The following is a 17,306-nucleotide window of genomic DNA, read 5'->3' as shown; positions in this document are numbered from 1 at the left end:
CCCATAATTTGTTTTTGTAAAAAGATTTACCTATGTGCAGGGTTGTTGCCTGTCTCTGCACGTGCATGAAGTACTTATAGCAGCCAGAAGGGGCGTCAGATCCCCCAGAACTGGAGTTCCAGGCGTTGTGAGTCATCATATGGGTGCTGGGAACAGAACTGGGTCGCCTGCGGGAGCAGCCGATGCTGTAACTGCTGGGCAGTCTCCCCAGCCTCTATTACTTGTTTTTAAAAAACAGGAACTGAGGCCCAGAACAGTTGATCCCTTGGCCAACGTCACAAAGCAGGAGTGCAATGCCACTTCCGGAAGCCCAGATGTCTTCCAGGATTCCTTCTGTCTTCCACACGGTCCAGGCATCTATGCCTCCATTACTGCATTTGCTATCAACGCGAGGGAGAACGGACTGGCTCCTTGTGGGCTTGGCTTCACAACGGCAACTGCCACTATTGTGATCGCTAACTGCAGAGACTCCGCGCCCAGGCTGGCGGGAGCAGGGAGGGGTGAGGCCCAGGTCAGGAGTCACATACAAGCATGCCATCCTCCGTATCCTGGGAGATGCTGGTCCTCGGATGAGCTGTTCCCATGGAGACCGGAGCAGGATGCTGGGAGCTCCATGGGCCTCTGAGCTGTGAGAATCAAAAGGGGGACCAGGTTTCCCACGAGCTGGGGCTGCTGGATGAAGGGAGTCCTGCCATCTGCCACAGTTGTTGTCCACCTGTCTTAGGATCAGAGTCACAGGTCTGAGCCACCAGGCCCAGTTTTAAAGACAGACATCTCAGCCCTCAAAATGTGGGCAGCAGGGAGGAGGCCCGTGGAGCTGGTGCTTCAACCGTGAACACCATGACAGTCCTAAAGTAGCACCTGTCTGGGGAACTCCTTCCCTGACACCTCCAGTCCCTCCCCCAACCCCAGTAGGAACTGATGTCACCATAGCTATGCTGGTGGCTGCTGGTTCACAAGAGACAGAAAACCAGAAACTGGTGGGTGGGGTGGGGCGTGTTACCCACCTTGCCCGGAGCCTTTGCATATGCTCAGGTGAGTGGACTGCTTTTGAACTTGCCTCAGGCTCATCTGCCAACTTTCAGGACTGCTCTGTTCTCCTGAATGCTAACCCGAGCCCTGTCTCTTCACACGCTCCATGCTGGGAGGCTGCCCCCACCCTGCTGTGACAAGTGCAGGTCCCCAGAGGGCAGTCTCCCCCAACAATGACCCTGACTCACTGAAGTACTGAAGGCATGGGAGGGGCTGCTTTCCTAACAGGATTCAGAGAAGGCACAGCCAAAGTGCCAGGGGGCCAGCCCAGCGCCTCCTGCCCACCCTTCCCTGGAGGTCATAGGCTAGGGTCAGCTGTGTCTCCAGCATCCACTCCTGGGGCCCAACACAGGTACCTATGGATGCCAGGGAGAGCAGCGACTTACAGTCTCTTAGTTTTTGAAGCAAAGTCTTATGTAGCCCAGACTGGTCCTAAACTTACTGTGGCCAAGGATTACCCAGAACTGATCACCTGCCTTCAACCTCAAGTGGCAGGATGACAGGCATGTGCCACCATGCCTAGTCTATGTAGTCAGTGTAGTTGTGCAGGCCTGCCTGTCACTTCTGCTCTTATCAAGCTGAGGCAGGAGGATTGCCATGATGCCAGGCAAGATTCCAGTAACCTCTTCCTTCAGAAGCAGGGGTGGAGGAGCTGGTGCCTGCCTGCCGTTTGCCCAGGGACCTGAATTGGGATCTCCAGCACCCACGAAAACAGCCAGGCATAGCAGTCATACTAGTTATCCAAGTTATGGAAGGCCGAGGCAGGAGCCTTAGGGCACAGGGGCCTTGACTCAAATGGTAAGGCAGAGGGGTGTTGAGTGGCCTTTGTGGGCAATGGTGCTTGCTGCCAAGCCTAGTAACCTGAGTTTGAGCACGAGGCCTTCTGGAAGAGAAAGTGACCTCTTGCTAACCATCGTAAGCCCCCACCACAGGCACTCATGCACCTCTAGGGGATGGGGAGACATGTGCAAGCTGGATCTCAGTGCAGATCCACAACAGCCCCCCATGTTGGGCTTGGGAGCACAGATCAAAATCCCTGGCTGTACTGCCCCAGGACCTTGGAACCTGTAAGCCACACCATCTGCTTGAACCCAGTCCCCCATTTGGCTGGGATCTGTGGTCATGGAGTCAGAAGAGACCCTGCTCTGAATGGCCGTGGCCTACCTGGGTCTGTTCCCTCTCAATAGCGGGAGGTTAGCAATGCTGTCCTGAGCTGAGTGGACACGCCCCAGCCTCACAGCAGCAACCCAACTTTGGTTTGTTGACTGACGTCTACAAGACAGGCACTCGAGCCATGGGCAGAGTGTGAGGTGAGGAGCCTGGACCCACCCGGACTCCCAGGAGGAGCAGGGGCCCTGCGGTAAGCATGGCAGGGACAGCTTTCAGCACTGTGGTGACTCCTGCCTCACGTGGCATGTTCCTGACTTCTCTTCCACTGAGAACACATCCAGTGCCAGGAAGCAGTGTTCATTGAACAGTGCAGGGTGAACAGCAGAGCCTGAGGGGACACACCACAGACCCAGACTGCAACACAACAGTGGACGTTCCCTAGGACACCTGGAGGCTCCGTCCTTCAATATGGCTTTTATTTTGTAACCCACCAACTGCAGACCCGCAGCCACCCCGAGGGGCCATCCATCCCCATGACCTGTCAGGACAGAGGGAGGCGGCAAGTGCCCTGTGTACGTTTCCAGTGACAGGTAGCACTGGCCTCAGACCCGTAACCAGCTGCATAAGAGAGGGGAACGAGAGTACCCAGGGCCAGGACAGCAGGCTGACCCCTCTCGCCCTATGACACAGTACCACCAAGGGTGGCAGGCAGCCACCACTGATGAACAGAGGCAGCTACAGTGGTGGGTGGGGTGGGCCAGGCCTCAGCAGGTGCTAGAGGGACGTGAGAAGCTGGTCTTCAGCTGGTCCCCAGCTGCCCATCCCAGCCTGACACCTTCTGGGTCATATTGCTATTGAATTGATTCACTGTGGGGTCCCTGAGGTCAACCATCAGCACTGGTGCCCCCTCCCAAGGCCATCCTGTTGGGGACATCCAGGGCTGTGCTGGGCCTGGCTGTTCCATCAGACACTATGACAGAGGGGTGGACTCTCCAGAATGTATCACAGGTAGGGAAACTGAGGCTGGTGGGGGGGGTGGTAGAAGGTGGGGGGACCTCAGGACTGCACACTCCAGACCAGGGCCAACTCCTGCCCAGTCACCAGCATTGGGACTGAGTGAAGGGACACTTTCAGGAGGGGCTAGAACCTCAGGTGGCTCAGATCCAGCTGGGGGGCCAGGTGGGTCCAGTAGTGGCAGAGGTGACAACAGGCAGGCAGGCAGGGCAGGGTATGAGGAGGAAGAGCAGGGAGACACTGTTGGGTGCTGGCCAGCGGTAGGGAGAGGCGGGCTGACGGCGGCTGTCTGCACAACCGCAGAGACCAGCTTCTGGGACCCAGCCACGGGGGAGGCCAGCACCAACGTGTGGCCCTTCAGTGCACGTGGCCCGAGTCATTATTCCATCCCAGTGGGCTCATCTGCAGGTGGGCGGGGCTCCCCTCCAGGGACATTCAAGGAAACGGACAGGGAGAGGCGTCCCTGTGTCCTAGTGACCCATCAACACCCTCTGTGGTTCGGTCCGGCTGCGGTGGGTGCATGGGCCAGCACCTCCTGGGCCACCTGTGCGTGGCCACTGTCACTGTGCCTTGGCCTTGAGCAGCAGCCTCTGCACCGTCTTGTATAGCACGTGGAAGTGCTGGTGGGGAGAACGATGTAGGAGATGTATGAGGGACGGGGAGGGTGGGAGAGTTGCCCCACCCAAGGCAACTGCGCAGCTGCTCACCTGGACGGCCGTGTACGCCATGGCAAGGTATGCCCCAATGCACAAGGCCAGCAGCAGGTCAAAGATGGCCGGCTTGACCCTGAGGGACAGTCCATGGGGTCAAGGATGGGAGAATGGTCCTCCCCATAGACTGTGGTGCCCTGGGCTCTGGCCCACCACTCACCTGTAAGCGTTCATCACCTGCTTTAGCTGGTCATAAAAGACAAACTCAGGGTCCCTGTGGAGAGACAGCCCTGGCTCAGTGCCTCCCCCAAGGGTCCTCCTCCTCAGAGAGCTCCCCTGGAGTCGCAGGGTTGGGAGGCTGATACAGGGGCATGACACGTTTGAGGCTTGCCCAGACTACAGATGGAGGGCTCAATTCAGGAAGCTGAAAACATTTTTAGAGAGAGCAAAGGAGACTAGAAACTTCCCTGACCTGAGAAGCCTTCCTAGGCCCGACATCCACACTGCCCCTTGGCCTCATTCTGCTTTGGACCTGTGTCTCCCTGGCTGAGGACCAGGTGATGGCACCCAGGGAATGTGGCCACCGCTCACCGCTTGTCAGCCTTCACATGGTGCTGCCGCACATCTTTCAGGTAGCGGCTCAGAAAGTGCTCCAGTGTACTCAAGAACGTGCCGTCCTTGTCCAGCAGCTGGGCGGCCCGTGGCTGGTTGGTGAGCCAGTCCATGACTGACTCTATCTGCTCCTGCTGGACCTGCTGGGGGGGGTGCAAGCTGGGGTCACAGCACAGGTCCCTGTGGTCCCCCCCAATGCCCCACACTTTACCATCTGCTCCGTGAACACTGGCATGTCTGGGGGCGTCCCCTGTAGAGGGAAGGGACAGGGTGTGAGCTGGTCCAGCAGGGCTGCGTGCACCACACAGACAGGGCCAACATCAGATGGCCCACCTTCTCCGTCAGGTTGTAGATGACCCTCGTCAGTGCCTCAGCGATGATCCTTGTGTTCCGGGTCAGTGTCTTGGAGTCCACCCGGGACCTTGGGGACACAGGGCCAGGCTCCTCAGGCAAGGCAGGCAATCCCTGGTGCCTAGGCTCGGGGATAGCTGGTAGGTAGCAGGGGCTGGGCCTAAGAGTGTGTCTGACAGCCTCCACCCAGGGCAGCCAAAGGCCCAATGAGGTGAAGGTGCCATGGGCATGGTATGGGGACAGGCCAGCACCTGTAGGGCCCAGGACATCCCACAGGGAATAGCCAATCCAGGACCCCTTTGCAGGTGAGTGAATGACCTTCCTCCAACCCAGCAGCCAGCCTGAGTGGTGTTCTGGGGGCCCTGCTCCTCACTGCTGACTTCCTGGTGTATGGTGGGCTGTCGGGCCTTCACGGCATGTTCCTCACTCAGCCCCACCCCCACCCTGGACAACTGCACATACCCTGTTTCATGGCCAGCCCATGGAAAGTTCTAGAAGATGGCTCTGCTCCCCCACAAAGAAGGTTATTAGCTTAAACCCCAGGAAGTTCTCTCTGTGGAAGGTGCTGAAAGGTGCCCCTTAAAATAGTTCTAGAAGGAAGCACTAGGGTAGGTCCCAGAATCCACCTGCACAGAGAATACCCCAGGGAAAGTGCAGGAATATGCAACCCCCGGCCCCAGGCCCATAGAAGGGTCTAAACGACAACCATCCTCTGTGAGACTGTTATAGAACAATGTGTCAGCAGGTTCTGGAAAGGCCTTCCATGCAGACTCTAGAAGATTCTAGAAGATGCCACCCACAGGTTCTGAAGGGTGCCCCACCAAAAGGTGCCCCCCCCCCGGAAGGAAGGGTCTAGAGCAACACTTCTCAACCTTCCTAAGGATGCAATACTTTAATATAATTCTTCATGCTGTGGTGGCCCCAACATAAAACTATTTTGTGGCTACTTCAAAACGGTAATTTTGCCTCTTTTATGAATCTTAATGTAAATATCTGATGCGCAGGGCATCTGATAAACAGCTTCAGAGGGCTCTCGACCTAAAGGTTGAGAACCACTGTTATAGAAGCTCCAACTAGTGACTACCCCGTCCCAAGGACTCTACGGGGAACTCAGGAAGCCCAGAGTCCCAGAAGCCGCCCTTCCCACAAGGCCCTGGAGATAACCTCCGCCGAGCCCGAGGCCCGAGGCCCGACTGCTCACCGCACATCCATGATGCTGCTGCGGGGCCCCGCGCGGTGGCTCTCCAGATGTGACAGTGTGAAGGCGGGTAGCCTCCGGATGGCGAAGCGCTCGTGCTCCCAGGCCAGCACGTCATCTGCTAGATTGATCTTCTTGTGTACCATGGAGAAGCTGACGTCAGGGAACTGGTGCGCGGCCACCATCTCCAGCTCGCGCAGGAAGGCATGCTGCAGCGTCCCCTCCCGCGGAGGCTTGGACACATGCAGGCGCAGGTGGCTGCCACGTCCCACAGTGTCCAGGCACAGAACGAAGGCTACGTTGTCCTGCAGGAGGCTAGAGTCTGTAGGGTGGGGAAAGGGGATCAGAGGGACATGGCCCCGCCCTCCAAAGACAGACTCCGCCCACCAGCCCACCGTCAGGGACCTCCCACACCGAGCCCCGCCTGCCTGTGTGGTCCAGGCTGTCCTCAAGCCAGCGCTTGGTGCCCTGGTAGTTGAACTTGCCCCCTCCAGATGCGAAGAACAGGAGGTTGTACCTGCGGGTGTGGGTGTCAAGAGGGCAACACGGCCAGGCCACAGGTTCCCAACTGGGACACAGGGAAACCTCAGGTCTCTCCAGGCCCACCACCAGGTGACAACCCCCCAGCGCCAGGCCAGGAGCTCCACAACTGTGACAGCCACACGTGTTCCCTGAGAATCCTTCAGGGAGGCCTCTGAGGACACAGAACCTTACGTAGAGGAGCTCAGATTACCCACACACTCCCCTGTCCGCAGATGCCAGGGGCCAGCTAACAACTTGGCTGTGTGGATTCGAGTCTCACAGGTGCCTCACACCATCACCTGCCTGGGAACCAGAGCCAGGCCACTGAGCCCAGGTGGTTCCCGGTCTGTACTGCTGACTGGCCGCTGGCACACAGGGCTGCCAAGCCAGCTGGGACTGGGTGAGGCCACTGATGCTGGCCATAGAGACAGACACATCCAGGGTGAGCAAGAACAAGGCTGCCTCGTGAAGGCGTGAGTATGAAGAGGCCGCCTGGCACACTGGCTGCTGCCGCTCACTGTTGTCGATGCATGCCCTGTCGCCACCCTGTGTGTCCCAGCTCACAGTTGCTGAAATCACCCTTGTGTGACCCATGTGGTCCCTCAGGACAGGTGGGATTGTCACAGCTGTGGGTGTGAGTGGGCGGAGACCAGGGATGCTGCTTGGGTCCCTTCAGGGCTCAGGACTCCCCAGAGACCACCCAGGAGTGTCCACAAAACAAAGGGACACCCTGGCTGCAGACACTTCTAGATGGTTCCATCCCTTCCACTGACCAACAGCACCCTGGGGAACTCACGCTGCATGTGTGCGCTTGTACGTGTAGAGGCGTGAGAAGAGGCGAGCCAGCTCCAACAGCACAGATATGCCGCTCCCGTTTGAGTCTGCGCCCAGTGACAGCCACTGTGGGCAGAAGACCCGGCAGTCATGTCTCCTGCAGGCCAGGCCCATCCACTTGGTACCAGAGCCACAGGGCACCAAGGTAGGAAGGAGACATGAAAACCCACTGGGAAGAGCATGGTGGCCCCACCTTTAACCCCAGCAATAGGGAGACTGAGGCAGGGAGATTGCTCTGAGTTCCAGGACAGCTAGAGCTGTAAAGAGACCATCTCAAACAAAGGAACCAACCTCATGGGAGGCTGGGGCAGCCTGACCTTGGAGGCTCTGGGGACAGATGGACAAGGCAGCGACTTGGGGACCTGGCAGCAAGCATGGCAGGCTGAGTAAGAGCGGCCCCCAGAGGCTCAGGTACCCCAGTGCTCAGTCAGCAGTGGCACTGAGAACAGGGTGCGTGGCCTCGTTAGAGGCAGTGTGCCGCTGCTGTGGGCTCTGAGGTGCTAACAGCTCATGCCAGGCCCTCTGTCTGTCTGTCTGTCTGAGCTTGCACATCAGGATGTGGGGTACAGCTACTTTACCCACCACCATGGCAATAACTGACTAACCCTCGTATAAGCAGTCAAGGTGTCTCCTCAGCGACAAGACAGTGACTAAGACACTCAAGGGTAGGTCTAAAGTTCTGGGTGCCCCCTGCATCACGCACCAAGGTGGTGCCATGGGCAGTTGGCAACCACTGCCCTCTGTGTCTGACCTTTGGCCCCGTGCAGCAGGGTACTTACTGGGGCTACCCCAAAGGCGTCGTAATGAGCCACAATGACAATGGTGGGGAGGTCCTCTCCGCCCAGCCCGGTCAGCCGTCCCTGCGGAGACACAGGCAGATCCTGCATGCACAAGGCAGTCTGAGGGCCACCCTGGTGTGCTGTGGGCCTTGACACCAAGGACAGGCACTGCCAGCACCCACAGGTGGACGGTCCTCACAGCCCCTCCCTCAGGGAGGCACAGGGAAATGTGAAGGCTTCCAGAGTCCAGACAGTGCTGTAGCTGTGGACAGGGGCACACAGTGGGGTGGCCCCCAGTGGACAGGGGCACACAGTGGGGTGGCCCCCAGTGGACAGGGGCACACAGTGGGGTGGCCCCCAGTGGACAGGGGCACACAGTGGGGTGGCCCCCAGTGGACAGGGGCACACAGTGGGGTGGCCCTGTCCTCATCTTTCTGCTTCAGCTCCCAGGAATGTGTCAGCACATCTGGTCTATGTGGTCCTGGGGACTGAGCCCAGGACTCTGTGAGCTGGCAGGCACTGCCCACTGAGCCACAGCCTCAGATCAAGTTCTTTTGTCACCACCACATCCCACGTGTCGCAGGGGATGACTAGATGGCCGGGGTCAGGGTGCAGCCTGTGGAAAGGCCCCGGGACAGGTGAAGAAGGTGGCAGCTCACCTCCACACTGGTGATGAGCCAGTCGCTCACCGCTTGGCTCTGGGCCCCGCTGCTCACCATCTGGAAGCCATTGGCCGTGGCCGTGTGCAGCAGTACTGGGGGCAGAAGGGGAGGGGTCACTTTGGCCTGTGGCCAGGGCCGCAGCTGGGGTGGGAACTGCAAACACAGAGGCCCAGGAAAGCTCCACAGACACAGGGACCCGGGCCACCCCACACCCTCCGGTGGCCTGGCTCACCTTCAGCAGCAGAGGCGGAGCCCTGCGAGGCAGAGGCGGCCTGGGTCTGCTCGTAGATGGACAGCAGGGCCTCGTCCTCCACAGCAAAGTACACGGGGACCACAGTCTCCATGGCCAACATCTCAGGCTCGATCTCCATGAATTGCTGTGGGGAGCACATGCGTTCAAGGAACGGCAGCCTCCCCCAGGGCGCCTCCCCACCTCAGCTTCCTTCCTAGGGGAAGGCATGGAGACTGAGACCGGCTCACCCGGACAACATCCTGGGGCACGGCAGCCATGGCGCGGGGCATGATGATCACCACAGCTCCCGCTGACTGTCGCAAGGCCTTCTGGTAGTGCTCGTAGGAGAAGTCCAGGAGCCGCATCAGCACGCAGCGGCGGCTCAGCACGTCCGCGTCCACCGTGCGTGCCTCCGTGTTGAGCACTGCACTCCGTGTGCCTGTGGGGACACAGATCAAGGCATCACAGCTGCCGTCCTCCACACCAGCACACAGTGCCGGTGTGGCTTTTACAGGACTGGCAAAGTACACCGGACATACCACAGCCACAGGAGGCCCAGCTGTGCCCTTAGGGGTCTGAACTACACAGCCAGAGGCGAACCACCATGGACCTCAGGACACAGCAGGAAGCTCCCTCCAAGAACTGGAGTCCCCTGGGCCCCACTTACCCAGACTGGGTGGCACAGGTGCTTTATAAATGCTTTATAAATGCTCTCACAAAAATGATGGCAGGCAGCACCCCTAATTGCACATGGCCAGAACTGTGGAGGGGACTCGATTTCGGTGGGGTCTCCTGGGTGGTCACCTGAATGCTGACACCCAAACTACCATGAAACTCTTTTCCTCCTACCCCAGAGACCCAAATGTCAAAGGCACATGATGGCTGGGTCTGGAACAGTTCATATGTGATCTCCAGGGCAGCAGCTGGATGGGAACCTGCTGCCCACAGACTTCCCTGTGAGCAGCATAGAAATGGCCATCGGCCACACAGGGAACCTTGCGCTCAGGGCCAGCTGAGAGACCCAGTCCCCACTTTCCAGGTTTGCAGAATCTGAGGGAGCCCGGTGAGGGCCTTCCGGGAACAACTTTCCTGGAAGCCGGCAAGGGCCAAGCACCTCACGGCAGACACCCTACTCCCTCCAGGGAGAGGCAACACCTTTCCCTCTTCAACCTGTTCCTGACCTCTAAGGGTGGCTGGGACAGCAGCTCTCCCTCCTGGGAGTCCTGGGTACTGGTGCTGGCTACGTGGCAGGACAGTACTCTATACCCAGCTTTGTTGTCTGTGGGGATGTGACACAGAGCCCCAGTGGACAATGCTGGCCAGCACCAGTCCCCAGGACCCCCCCCCCCAAACCACTGTGCTACCCACAGGAGGGCAGCTAGGCCCCTGTGATCTGGCCTGAGTGGACCAGGGATACCATAAAGGTAGGTGGGCAATCAGCAGGCTTCTCCCCCATGCTGGCTGCTCAGCTTGGTGCTGTCAGTGGCCTCATGCCAATAAAACTTTATCCACAACCAGGGAGGCAGAGCTTCATCAGCTGGCTCCGGGTTAGTGAGGTGAAGCCAGGCTTCGGCCACCGAGCCACTAGGGAGGCTGAGAAGCAGCTGAAGGTCTGTCCCAAGCCCCATGATGATAAGAAGGCAGGCCCTAAGGTCAGAGTCCACAGCAGGAGGGATGGTGGCCTGGGTCACGGTCACACCCACAAGTCTCCTTTCCCACCAGTGTTGGTTATTTCTCAACAAGACCCAGGGGAAGTTGGGTAAGGAAAGGTGCGGTAAGGCTGTGGAGTGGCCAGGGGCCGAGGGGAACTCAAGGGACTTATGCCCAGGGTTTCTCAAGACCTGCTGTGGCTGGCTGCCCCAGCATGGGTCCTCCGAGGTACAGATGGGATGCAGGAGCCTACCAGTTCATATTCAGCCAAGGATGGGAGGGAAAGCTCCAACAGGCATCTGGCCCACTACAAACACAAGCTCATTCACAGGCCAGCCCACCCAAGATTCTGTGCATGTGAGAACCACAGGTGGAAATGAACGGTCTAGGAACTACCTTCCAGATCACAGAACGCTCCTGAACAACTATAGAAGCTCAGGAGCTATGCTGCCCAGCTTAGTAACCACCGGCTTCACGTGGCCTATCCCCACTGTGACACCCCACAGTGGCAGTTTAGCAAGTGGCCCTTCAGAAGGTGCCAAGCCACAAGGAACTGCAAGCAAATGCTGATGACATTGGGGACACCTGGCCTGGTGGACCTGGCCTAGGATAAGACCCTTACCCCAGGGTGCCCTAGGTGCCAGGGCACTGTTTCAGGGCACTGTTCTGGACCCTACAAGTGCTGGGCAGCCACCCCTTGGAGCTCCCCAAGCTGGGGCAGCGACATGACCTCTGCCATGGCAACACTGCTTTAAAGCGAAATTAATCTAATTCTGGGCACAAGGGCCCATGGGGTCTACAGAGAGGCTTGGGTGCACAGACCAGGCTGCCACACCCGCTTAAAAATGGGGGCCTGGCCTTGTCATTCAGGCAGAGACTTAGCATCAAGGCTGAGAGGCAAACCAAAGAGCAGAAGGTTCTGGAAGGCTAGATACTACAAGCCGGGAGCAGGAGGCTCTGAGAGGCCCAAAACCTAGGCACGGGGACTCTAGCGAGAGGTGGGGAGCAGGGCAAAGGGGTGAAGGCGTGGTGCTGTGGGAACCCCAGGACAGCAGGCCTGGGGGCAGACGCCAGCCTGAGAGAGGTCTGAGGCAACCGCTGACTGATAGGGATCAGCGTGACAGGGGATAGAGGAGGGGTAGGAATCAGGGTGGCGATGATGGGATGGGGTGACACGAGTCAGTGCGACAGTAGGGGAACTGAGGGGACGGGTCTGGCAGGAACAGGATGGTATGTCAGTGGGGAAGCCGGGGTAGCAGGCGGGGGTCCTCTGCTTGACAGTGGGAGGATCGGCGTGACTGGGGGACCGGCGTGGCAGTAGGGGGATGGCAGCGTCAAGGGAAGAGGTCAGGGGTCGCGCACCGTACGGCTGGCCCTGCAGATCGTACTGCTGCATGCGGTACACGGTGAACTCGTGCGCGGCGTCGGCGGCTGGCAGCGGCGGCGCCACGAGCAGCAGCACGGCGGGCAAGAAGACGATAAAGCCGAGCGGCAGGCACGACGCCTTCAGCACGTTCTCGAGCACCTCGCCCGCTTCCTCCAGCATCCCGGCGGGCGGCAGGCCGCAAAGGCGGCGGCGGCAGACGGCGACGGGAAGCGGCCACGGCTCCGCGGACTCAGCTCGGCATGGGCGGCTGCTGAGGTCCTTCGGGCAGAGCCACGAACAGCCCGCGCCTGCCCTAGGGTCCTTCGGGCAGCGCTACGGACGTCCCTGTCTGTCGCGCCGCCTTCCGGGAAATGTAGTCTTTTTGTGAGCGAGCCTCGTTTTAAACGGTTCCGCGCGCGGTGGAACGCTGGGAGTTGTAGGCACACTGAGACTCGCGCTACGGCCTCCCGGAAGCTGTGGCAGTCCTTGCGCGCGGAGCACTCTGGAAGTTGTAGTCCCACTGTGCCGCTCCCAGAACGAAGCTATGGCGGACAGTCTTACAGCTACTAAACTCATCCAAGCCGCAAAACACAGATGATTTACAAAGCTATTAAAAACTATTCCCAGTAAACCTTGTTTAAGCTCTATGTTTGGCGTCGTTAATGAGAAGGAAAATCAAAGACCTAAAGTGCAAGACGTGACCGTCCGACCTGGAAAGTAGTAAAGGAAAGAGAAAGTACCCATCCGGTGCCTTGGTTCTCTGGGAATTGTAGTCTTATCGGAAAAGCACAAAGGAATGTGGTAACTGGAGTCGTTCTTTGGTCTCTGAAAGAAGAGGGGATTAGAATGCACAAAAAAAGGAGACGTGAAAATGAAAGCTCAGGTCTTTGTCTTGAAGGTGTTAGCGCCTCGATCACAAGACGTGGCACTCTGGCTACAGGATTTAAGTGAATGAGCGAAAAACTGGTTAAAAAAATAATATTCGGGGCAGGTGGTAAAGTAGTAAGGCAGGAATTAGCGCGGGCTTTAATGGCAGTGGGGAGGTCAAGGTAACAGTAGTGGGACTAGCGTGAGGATGGGAGGTCTTTAGTACCCCTGCTCATATCTGGGACATATTTAACCTAACATTTTTGGTTTGCCTATTGAAGCTTCAGTTTTCATTTCAGAGTACCCGATATTGCTATGGATTTGACTAGTCCCTGTGTCTTGATGTAAGTTAAGGTGTGTATTAAAATTATATGTCACTCACACCTCTAGAAATACAATAAATAAGAAATAAAAAACCAAACAATGCCACCCACCCACCTCCAGGCACGGGTGGAAATTCAATATGCAAACTGTCAGGAGCTGACTTTGAGTAAGGTAGGCAGTCGGCAGTGGTGAAGCTTGTGGAGAACTCGGGAGTCTTCGCTGAAGACCTTGCCACTCGCCTTATGTAAGAAAGCAGATTCTAAGACTCACACTTGTGGTCCTTTCACCCAGGGTGAGTGATCACTGCAACGAGTGGACTCCAACTGTATACTGAGGCCACAGACAATCAGAACTGAAAGTGTACAAAAGAAAATTGATGATGTGTGCCCCACACCTTGAACTTCTGCCATCCATAACTGTGACAGTCACCACTGCCCTAGAGTCACCTCCAGGGGGACTGGATCACAATACACTGAGAAACGGAATGTGGGGGTTTGTTCATTTTAATGAGTTTTATGCAGCCATGCGTGGCTCGTAGCTGCACCGTCACACACAAAGGAGGATCCACAGCCCCTGTCACAGCACAGCTCCATGAGTCAGGACTGGAAGGGCAAAGCTGTGGGGTCACAGGACCAGCTGAGATTGCCCCAGACCCAGGATGGGTGGGTCCATTCTCCCCACATAGAACCAGAGAAGCTGAACTGAGGAGAGAGGCCATGGCAGGGGTGGGGGGACAGGCTGCTTGTCCCAATGGGGAAGTCACTGAGAAAAGGGATGGATGACAGACTGGTATGTCCCCCAGCCCCACCTGTTGTTCTTCCAACACATCAGGTTGCCCTCAAACAAATGGTGCAGATGCACCCCCATCCCAGCACACCCCCAAAGCACTGTGCACCAGTGGGTGTGACCAGGAGACACATTACAGCAGCCTGGGCACCGACACGCACACATGTGACTAAAACAGAACCATAAGGCTCTGTCCTGTCCGTGGCCTCAGACATGTCACATCCCCTTCACTGGCTGAGAGCCCCATCGAGGCCCGGACTCACTGGATCTGGCACCGCCACTCTCTGCCAAACATTCATCACGGGAGTTTCGTGAAAGGAACCCAGGTCCTGCTGACATGTTCTCAGTCACCATCAGGCGAGGATCTTGTGTCCAGTTCCTTTTCATCTCTTCTGGGAGGGCCTGCTCAGCGGGCAACTGGCTGGTCCAAGCTCTAGGCGCTGCGGACACTGGAAACGCTGGACAGTGGCTCTCGCATCTTGAAGCTGAGTGACCGGGAAGTCCGAAAACTGTCCCTGGGCCTCAGCGAGCTGTCAGTGGTGGACGTACCAGAGTGGGCCTCGGTGATCCGGCTCACGCAGTCTCCAGGACCTCTCAGGCCTAACCAGAGACATCCGCAGCATAGGAAGGCCAACACAGCGCGCCGCACCTCACGGCTGCGGAAGGAGTAGATGAGGGGATTGATGGCCGAGTTGAACACGGCCAAGGCCAAGATCCAGTCCATGCCACGCAGGTACTCCTGGGCCCAGACATTAGAGCCAAAGATGTCAGCCAGGAGCAGGCCAAACAGGGGACCCCAGCACACCACGAAGGCCACCAAGATCATCAGCACCGTGTTGAGTAGCCTGCGGGACTTGCGGCGGGCAGGAGGACGCGGGGACTTCTGTCCATTGGCTCGGACCACCCTAAAGATGGCCCCGTAGAGGCTCAGGATAGCCACTAGGATGAGGGCAAAGACCACCACACAAAAGAGCACATAGCCCTTGGAGTAGAGGGGCAGCAGGCTGGAGCAGCGCGGGAAGGCACATACACAGTTCCAGCCCAGCAGGGGCAGCAGGCCCAGGGTAGCTGCCAGCAACCAGCACAGACCGATACAGCCATACACGCGGCTGGTCTTGGTGGCCCCGCTCTCAGCCACCCGCACCATGGTGGCGAAGCGCTCGCCCGCTGTGAAGAGCAGACTGAAGGTGGATGCAGCCAGGGCCATGAAGAGCAGGCCCTCCCGCAGGAACCAGTGCACAGGTGACAGCTGGAAGGTACGAGTCCCGGACAGCAGCACGTTGACCACGTAGGCCAGGCCTGTGAGCAGGTCGCTCAGTGTGATGTTTAGCAGGCAGTAATACACCCAGCGGCGCGATCGCATGTGGATGGCGATGGCAGCCAGTACCATGGCGTTCTCCAGCACCACCAGGCACCCCGCTGCCACCGACGGCCCCCTCAGCATCCCCAGCCCGCCACCGGCCTCAGGGCCCCCGCGACTAGCCAGCCTGCCGCTGTGATTGTAGTGCAGGACGATGAGGAGGCTGTGGCCGCTGGCCGCCAGCCGCTGGCAGGACTCTAGGGTCACCGGCGTGGGCCAGGTGCTGATGTTCATGGTCTCCCCCAGGGACAGACTGAGAGAGGCCCCGGCAGGGTGGAGTCACAGCCTGGCCTGGGTTTCCTGTTGTTTGAAATTTCCTGTTATGCTCAAGGTGCCCCAGAGTGGGTGGGGGTGAGGCCAGGGCAGGGAGGGGCATCCTGAGCGACTGTTGGAGTGACTCTGGGGGCTCTGAGCTAGAGAAGGCGCTCTCTCCTGGAACCCCACCCCTGCCCAAATTTCCCTCCTTGGATGGGAGGCAGAGCACTAGGTGGGGTGTCACTGCTGGACAGTGGGTACCGCCTGGCACTGGCTCTGGTCCCAAGAACCCCTCTACCACTGCCTGTGCCCAGCTGTTCCAAGCAAGCTTATTTATGTACAACAGGTGCCTAACAAATGTTTGTCTCTTGTACACACTGGCCAAGTCTTAATAAATGTCACCCACACACATCAAGTACCTCTCATGCATAACAGGTGCTTGACATCTTTTTAAAATTTTCGTGACATTTATTTATTTAGTATAGGGATCTGTATGTGTCACTGTCATGTGCTGAGGTCAGAGGACAACTCACAGGAGTCCTTCCACCATTTGAGTCCTAGAACCACACTCAGGTCGGCAAGCACCTTTACCCCTGAACGGCTCACTGGTGCTTAATGTTCAGTGACTTCACACAGCAGGCGCTTAATCAGCGTCTGCTGTGTGTACACAGAAGGCGCCTAAAAAATACACGCCACACTGGGGGTAGCAGCACATGCCTTTAATGTCAGCACTTGGAAGGCAGAGGCAGGAGGATCTCTGTAAGTTCCAGGCCAGCCCAGGCTACATAATAGAGACACCCTGTCAAAAAAAAAAAAAAAAAAAAAAAAAAAAAAAAAAAAACCAAATAATTAATAATAGTAATAATAATAATTAATAATAATAATGTGTGCCACCAATACATAGTAGGTACTTAAAGTTACCCATTTAAAAAAAAAATCCACACACACAAGGCGTTTAACAAGATCTTGTTGCCTGCACCAGGGGTGCCTCATAATGTTTGTCAACACACAGCAAACACAGCAGGCGTTTAACCAGTGTGCAAGGACACCTGTAGCTCCCTGGCAGCACCAACTCAGCCTCCGCACACACAGTTGCTCTGTGCTCTGATCGCAGCGTCAGCCCCTTCCCTTCACTGAGTCCCAGTCCTACCTGTGCTACCCCAGTGCTTGCTCTGACCCTGTGACCCTGAAGAGACTTGGTGTCAGAAGAGCACAAACTCTGCCCAGGGCCCCTCTCACTGACTTCCCAAGCCTCTACCTTATACTGAGCCTTGATCCTAGGATGAACCCTGAGCCTGCCTAACGTGGCCACAGACACACCATGGTGCGGGCTTACACCCAGGATGAAACCTGGTTCCAAGCTGAAGGCTAACTCCAGCCAAGCCCATGACTGGGCCTCATGTCGTGAGTTCAAGTGAGCACTGCGGTGCAGTGTGCAGGAGGACTGAGCCCAGCACCCGGAATGAGTGCAGCCCCCTGCGATGAAAGCTACTGTGTGAGGAAGCAGGCACCATGCAGAGGTGAAGCTTTCGAACCCTTGACCCCCACAGCAGGCACCTAGTCAGTCTTCAAGAACAGCTCTGCCCTTCTAGTATGTAGCCGAGCTGGGCAAGCACCATCTCCCTGCCCCAAATGCACCCTGAAGACAGCACTGGGGCCCATGTACCAGGCGATTCTCTGGGGTGCTGCAGGTAGATACAAC

General features: G+C 57.6%; 2 protein-coding genes across 3 annotated transcripts; both read right to left on the bottom strand.

Moving 5' to 3' along the window:
- Positions 1-2,601: 2,601 nt before the first annotated feature.
- On the bottom strand, positions 2,602-12,314 carry Ncln (nicalin). Of its 2 annotated transcripts, none has more exons than XM_076919253.1 (14): positions 12,009-12,314; positions 9,245-9,435; positions 8,997-9,141; positions 8,762-8,856; positions 8,103-8,183; positions 7,286-7,389; positions 6,396-6,484; positions 5,971-6,289; positions 4,752-4,839; positions 4,630-4,668; positions 4,398-4,561; positions 4,027-4,080; positions 3,864-3,942; positions 2,602-3,776 (listed from the first exon to the last, which is right to left on the bottom strand). In XM_076919253.1, exons 1-14 carry the CDS (start codon positions 12,190-12,192, stop codon positions 3,717-3,719), a joined length of 1,692 nt encoding a protein of 563 aa, XP_076775368.1. In that variant the 5' UTR covers positions 12,193-12,314; the 3' UTR covers positions 2,602-3,716. The 2 variants fall into 2 exon arrangements, with proteins under 2 accessions (XP_076775368.1, XP_076775369.1); XM_076919254.1 differs by having other exon boundaries at positions 3,555-3,776; positions 4,398-4,558.
- Positions 12,315-14,277: 1,963 nt separating this feature from the next.
- S1pr4 (sphingosine-1-phosphate receptor 4) lies at positions 14,278-15,629 on the bottom strand. The gene has a single exon (XM_076919255.1). The coding sequence runs from the start codon at positions 15,581-15,583 to the stop codon at positions 14,423-14,425; it is 1,161 nt and encodes a 386-aa protein (XP_076775370.1). The 5' UTR covers positions 15,584-15,629; the 3' UTR covers positions 14,278-14,422.
- Positions 15,630-17,306: the final 1,677 nt, after the last annotated feature.

This window comes from Arvicanthis niloticus, chromosome 22 (assembly GCF_011762505.2).
Source record: "Arvicanthis niloticus isolate mArvNil1 chromosome 22, mArvNil1.pat.X, whole genome shotgun sequence".
In the NCBI taxonomy this organism is placed as follows: domain Eukaryota; kingdom Metazoa; phylum Chordata; class Mammalia; order Rodentia; family Muridae; genus Arvicanthis; species Arvicanthis niloticus.
This window is presented reverse-complemented; position numbering and strand designations above follow the sequence as displayed.

Coding starts and splice junctions, on each gene's coding strand:
- Ncln (XM_076919253.1), bottom strand. CDS start 12,192: ATGCTGGAGGAAGCGGGCGAGGTGCTCGAGAACGTGCTGAAGGCGTCG. Junction 7,390..8,102: donor ACGCCTTTGGGGTAGCCCCA/GTAAGTACCCTG, acceptor TTCTGCCCACAG/TGGCTGTCACTGGGCGCAGA. Junction 4,840..5,970: donor AGCAGCATCATGGATGTGCG/GTGAGCAGTCGG, acceptor TGTGTCCCCAAG/GTCCCGGGTGGACTCCAAGA.
- S1pr4 (XM_076919255.1), bottom strand. CDS start 15,583: ATGAACATCAGCACCTGGCCCACGCCGGTGACCCTAGAGTCCTGCCAG.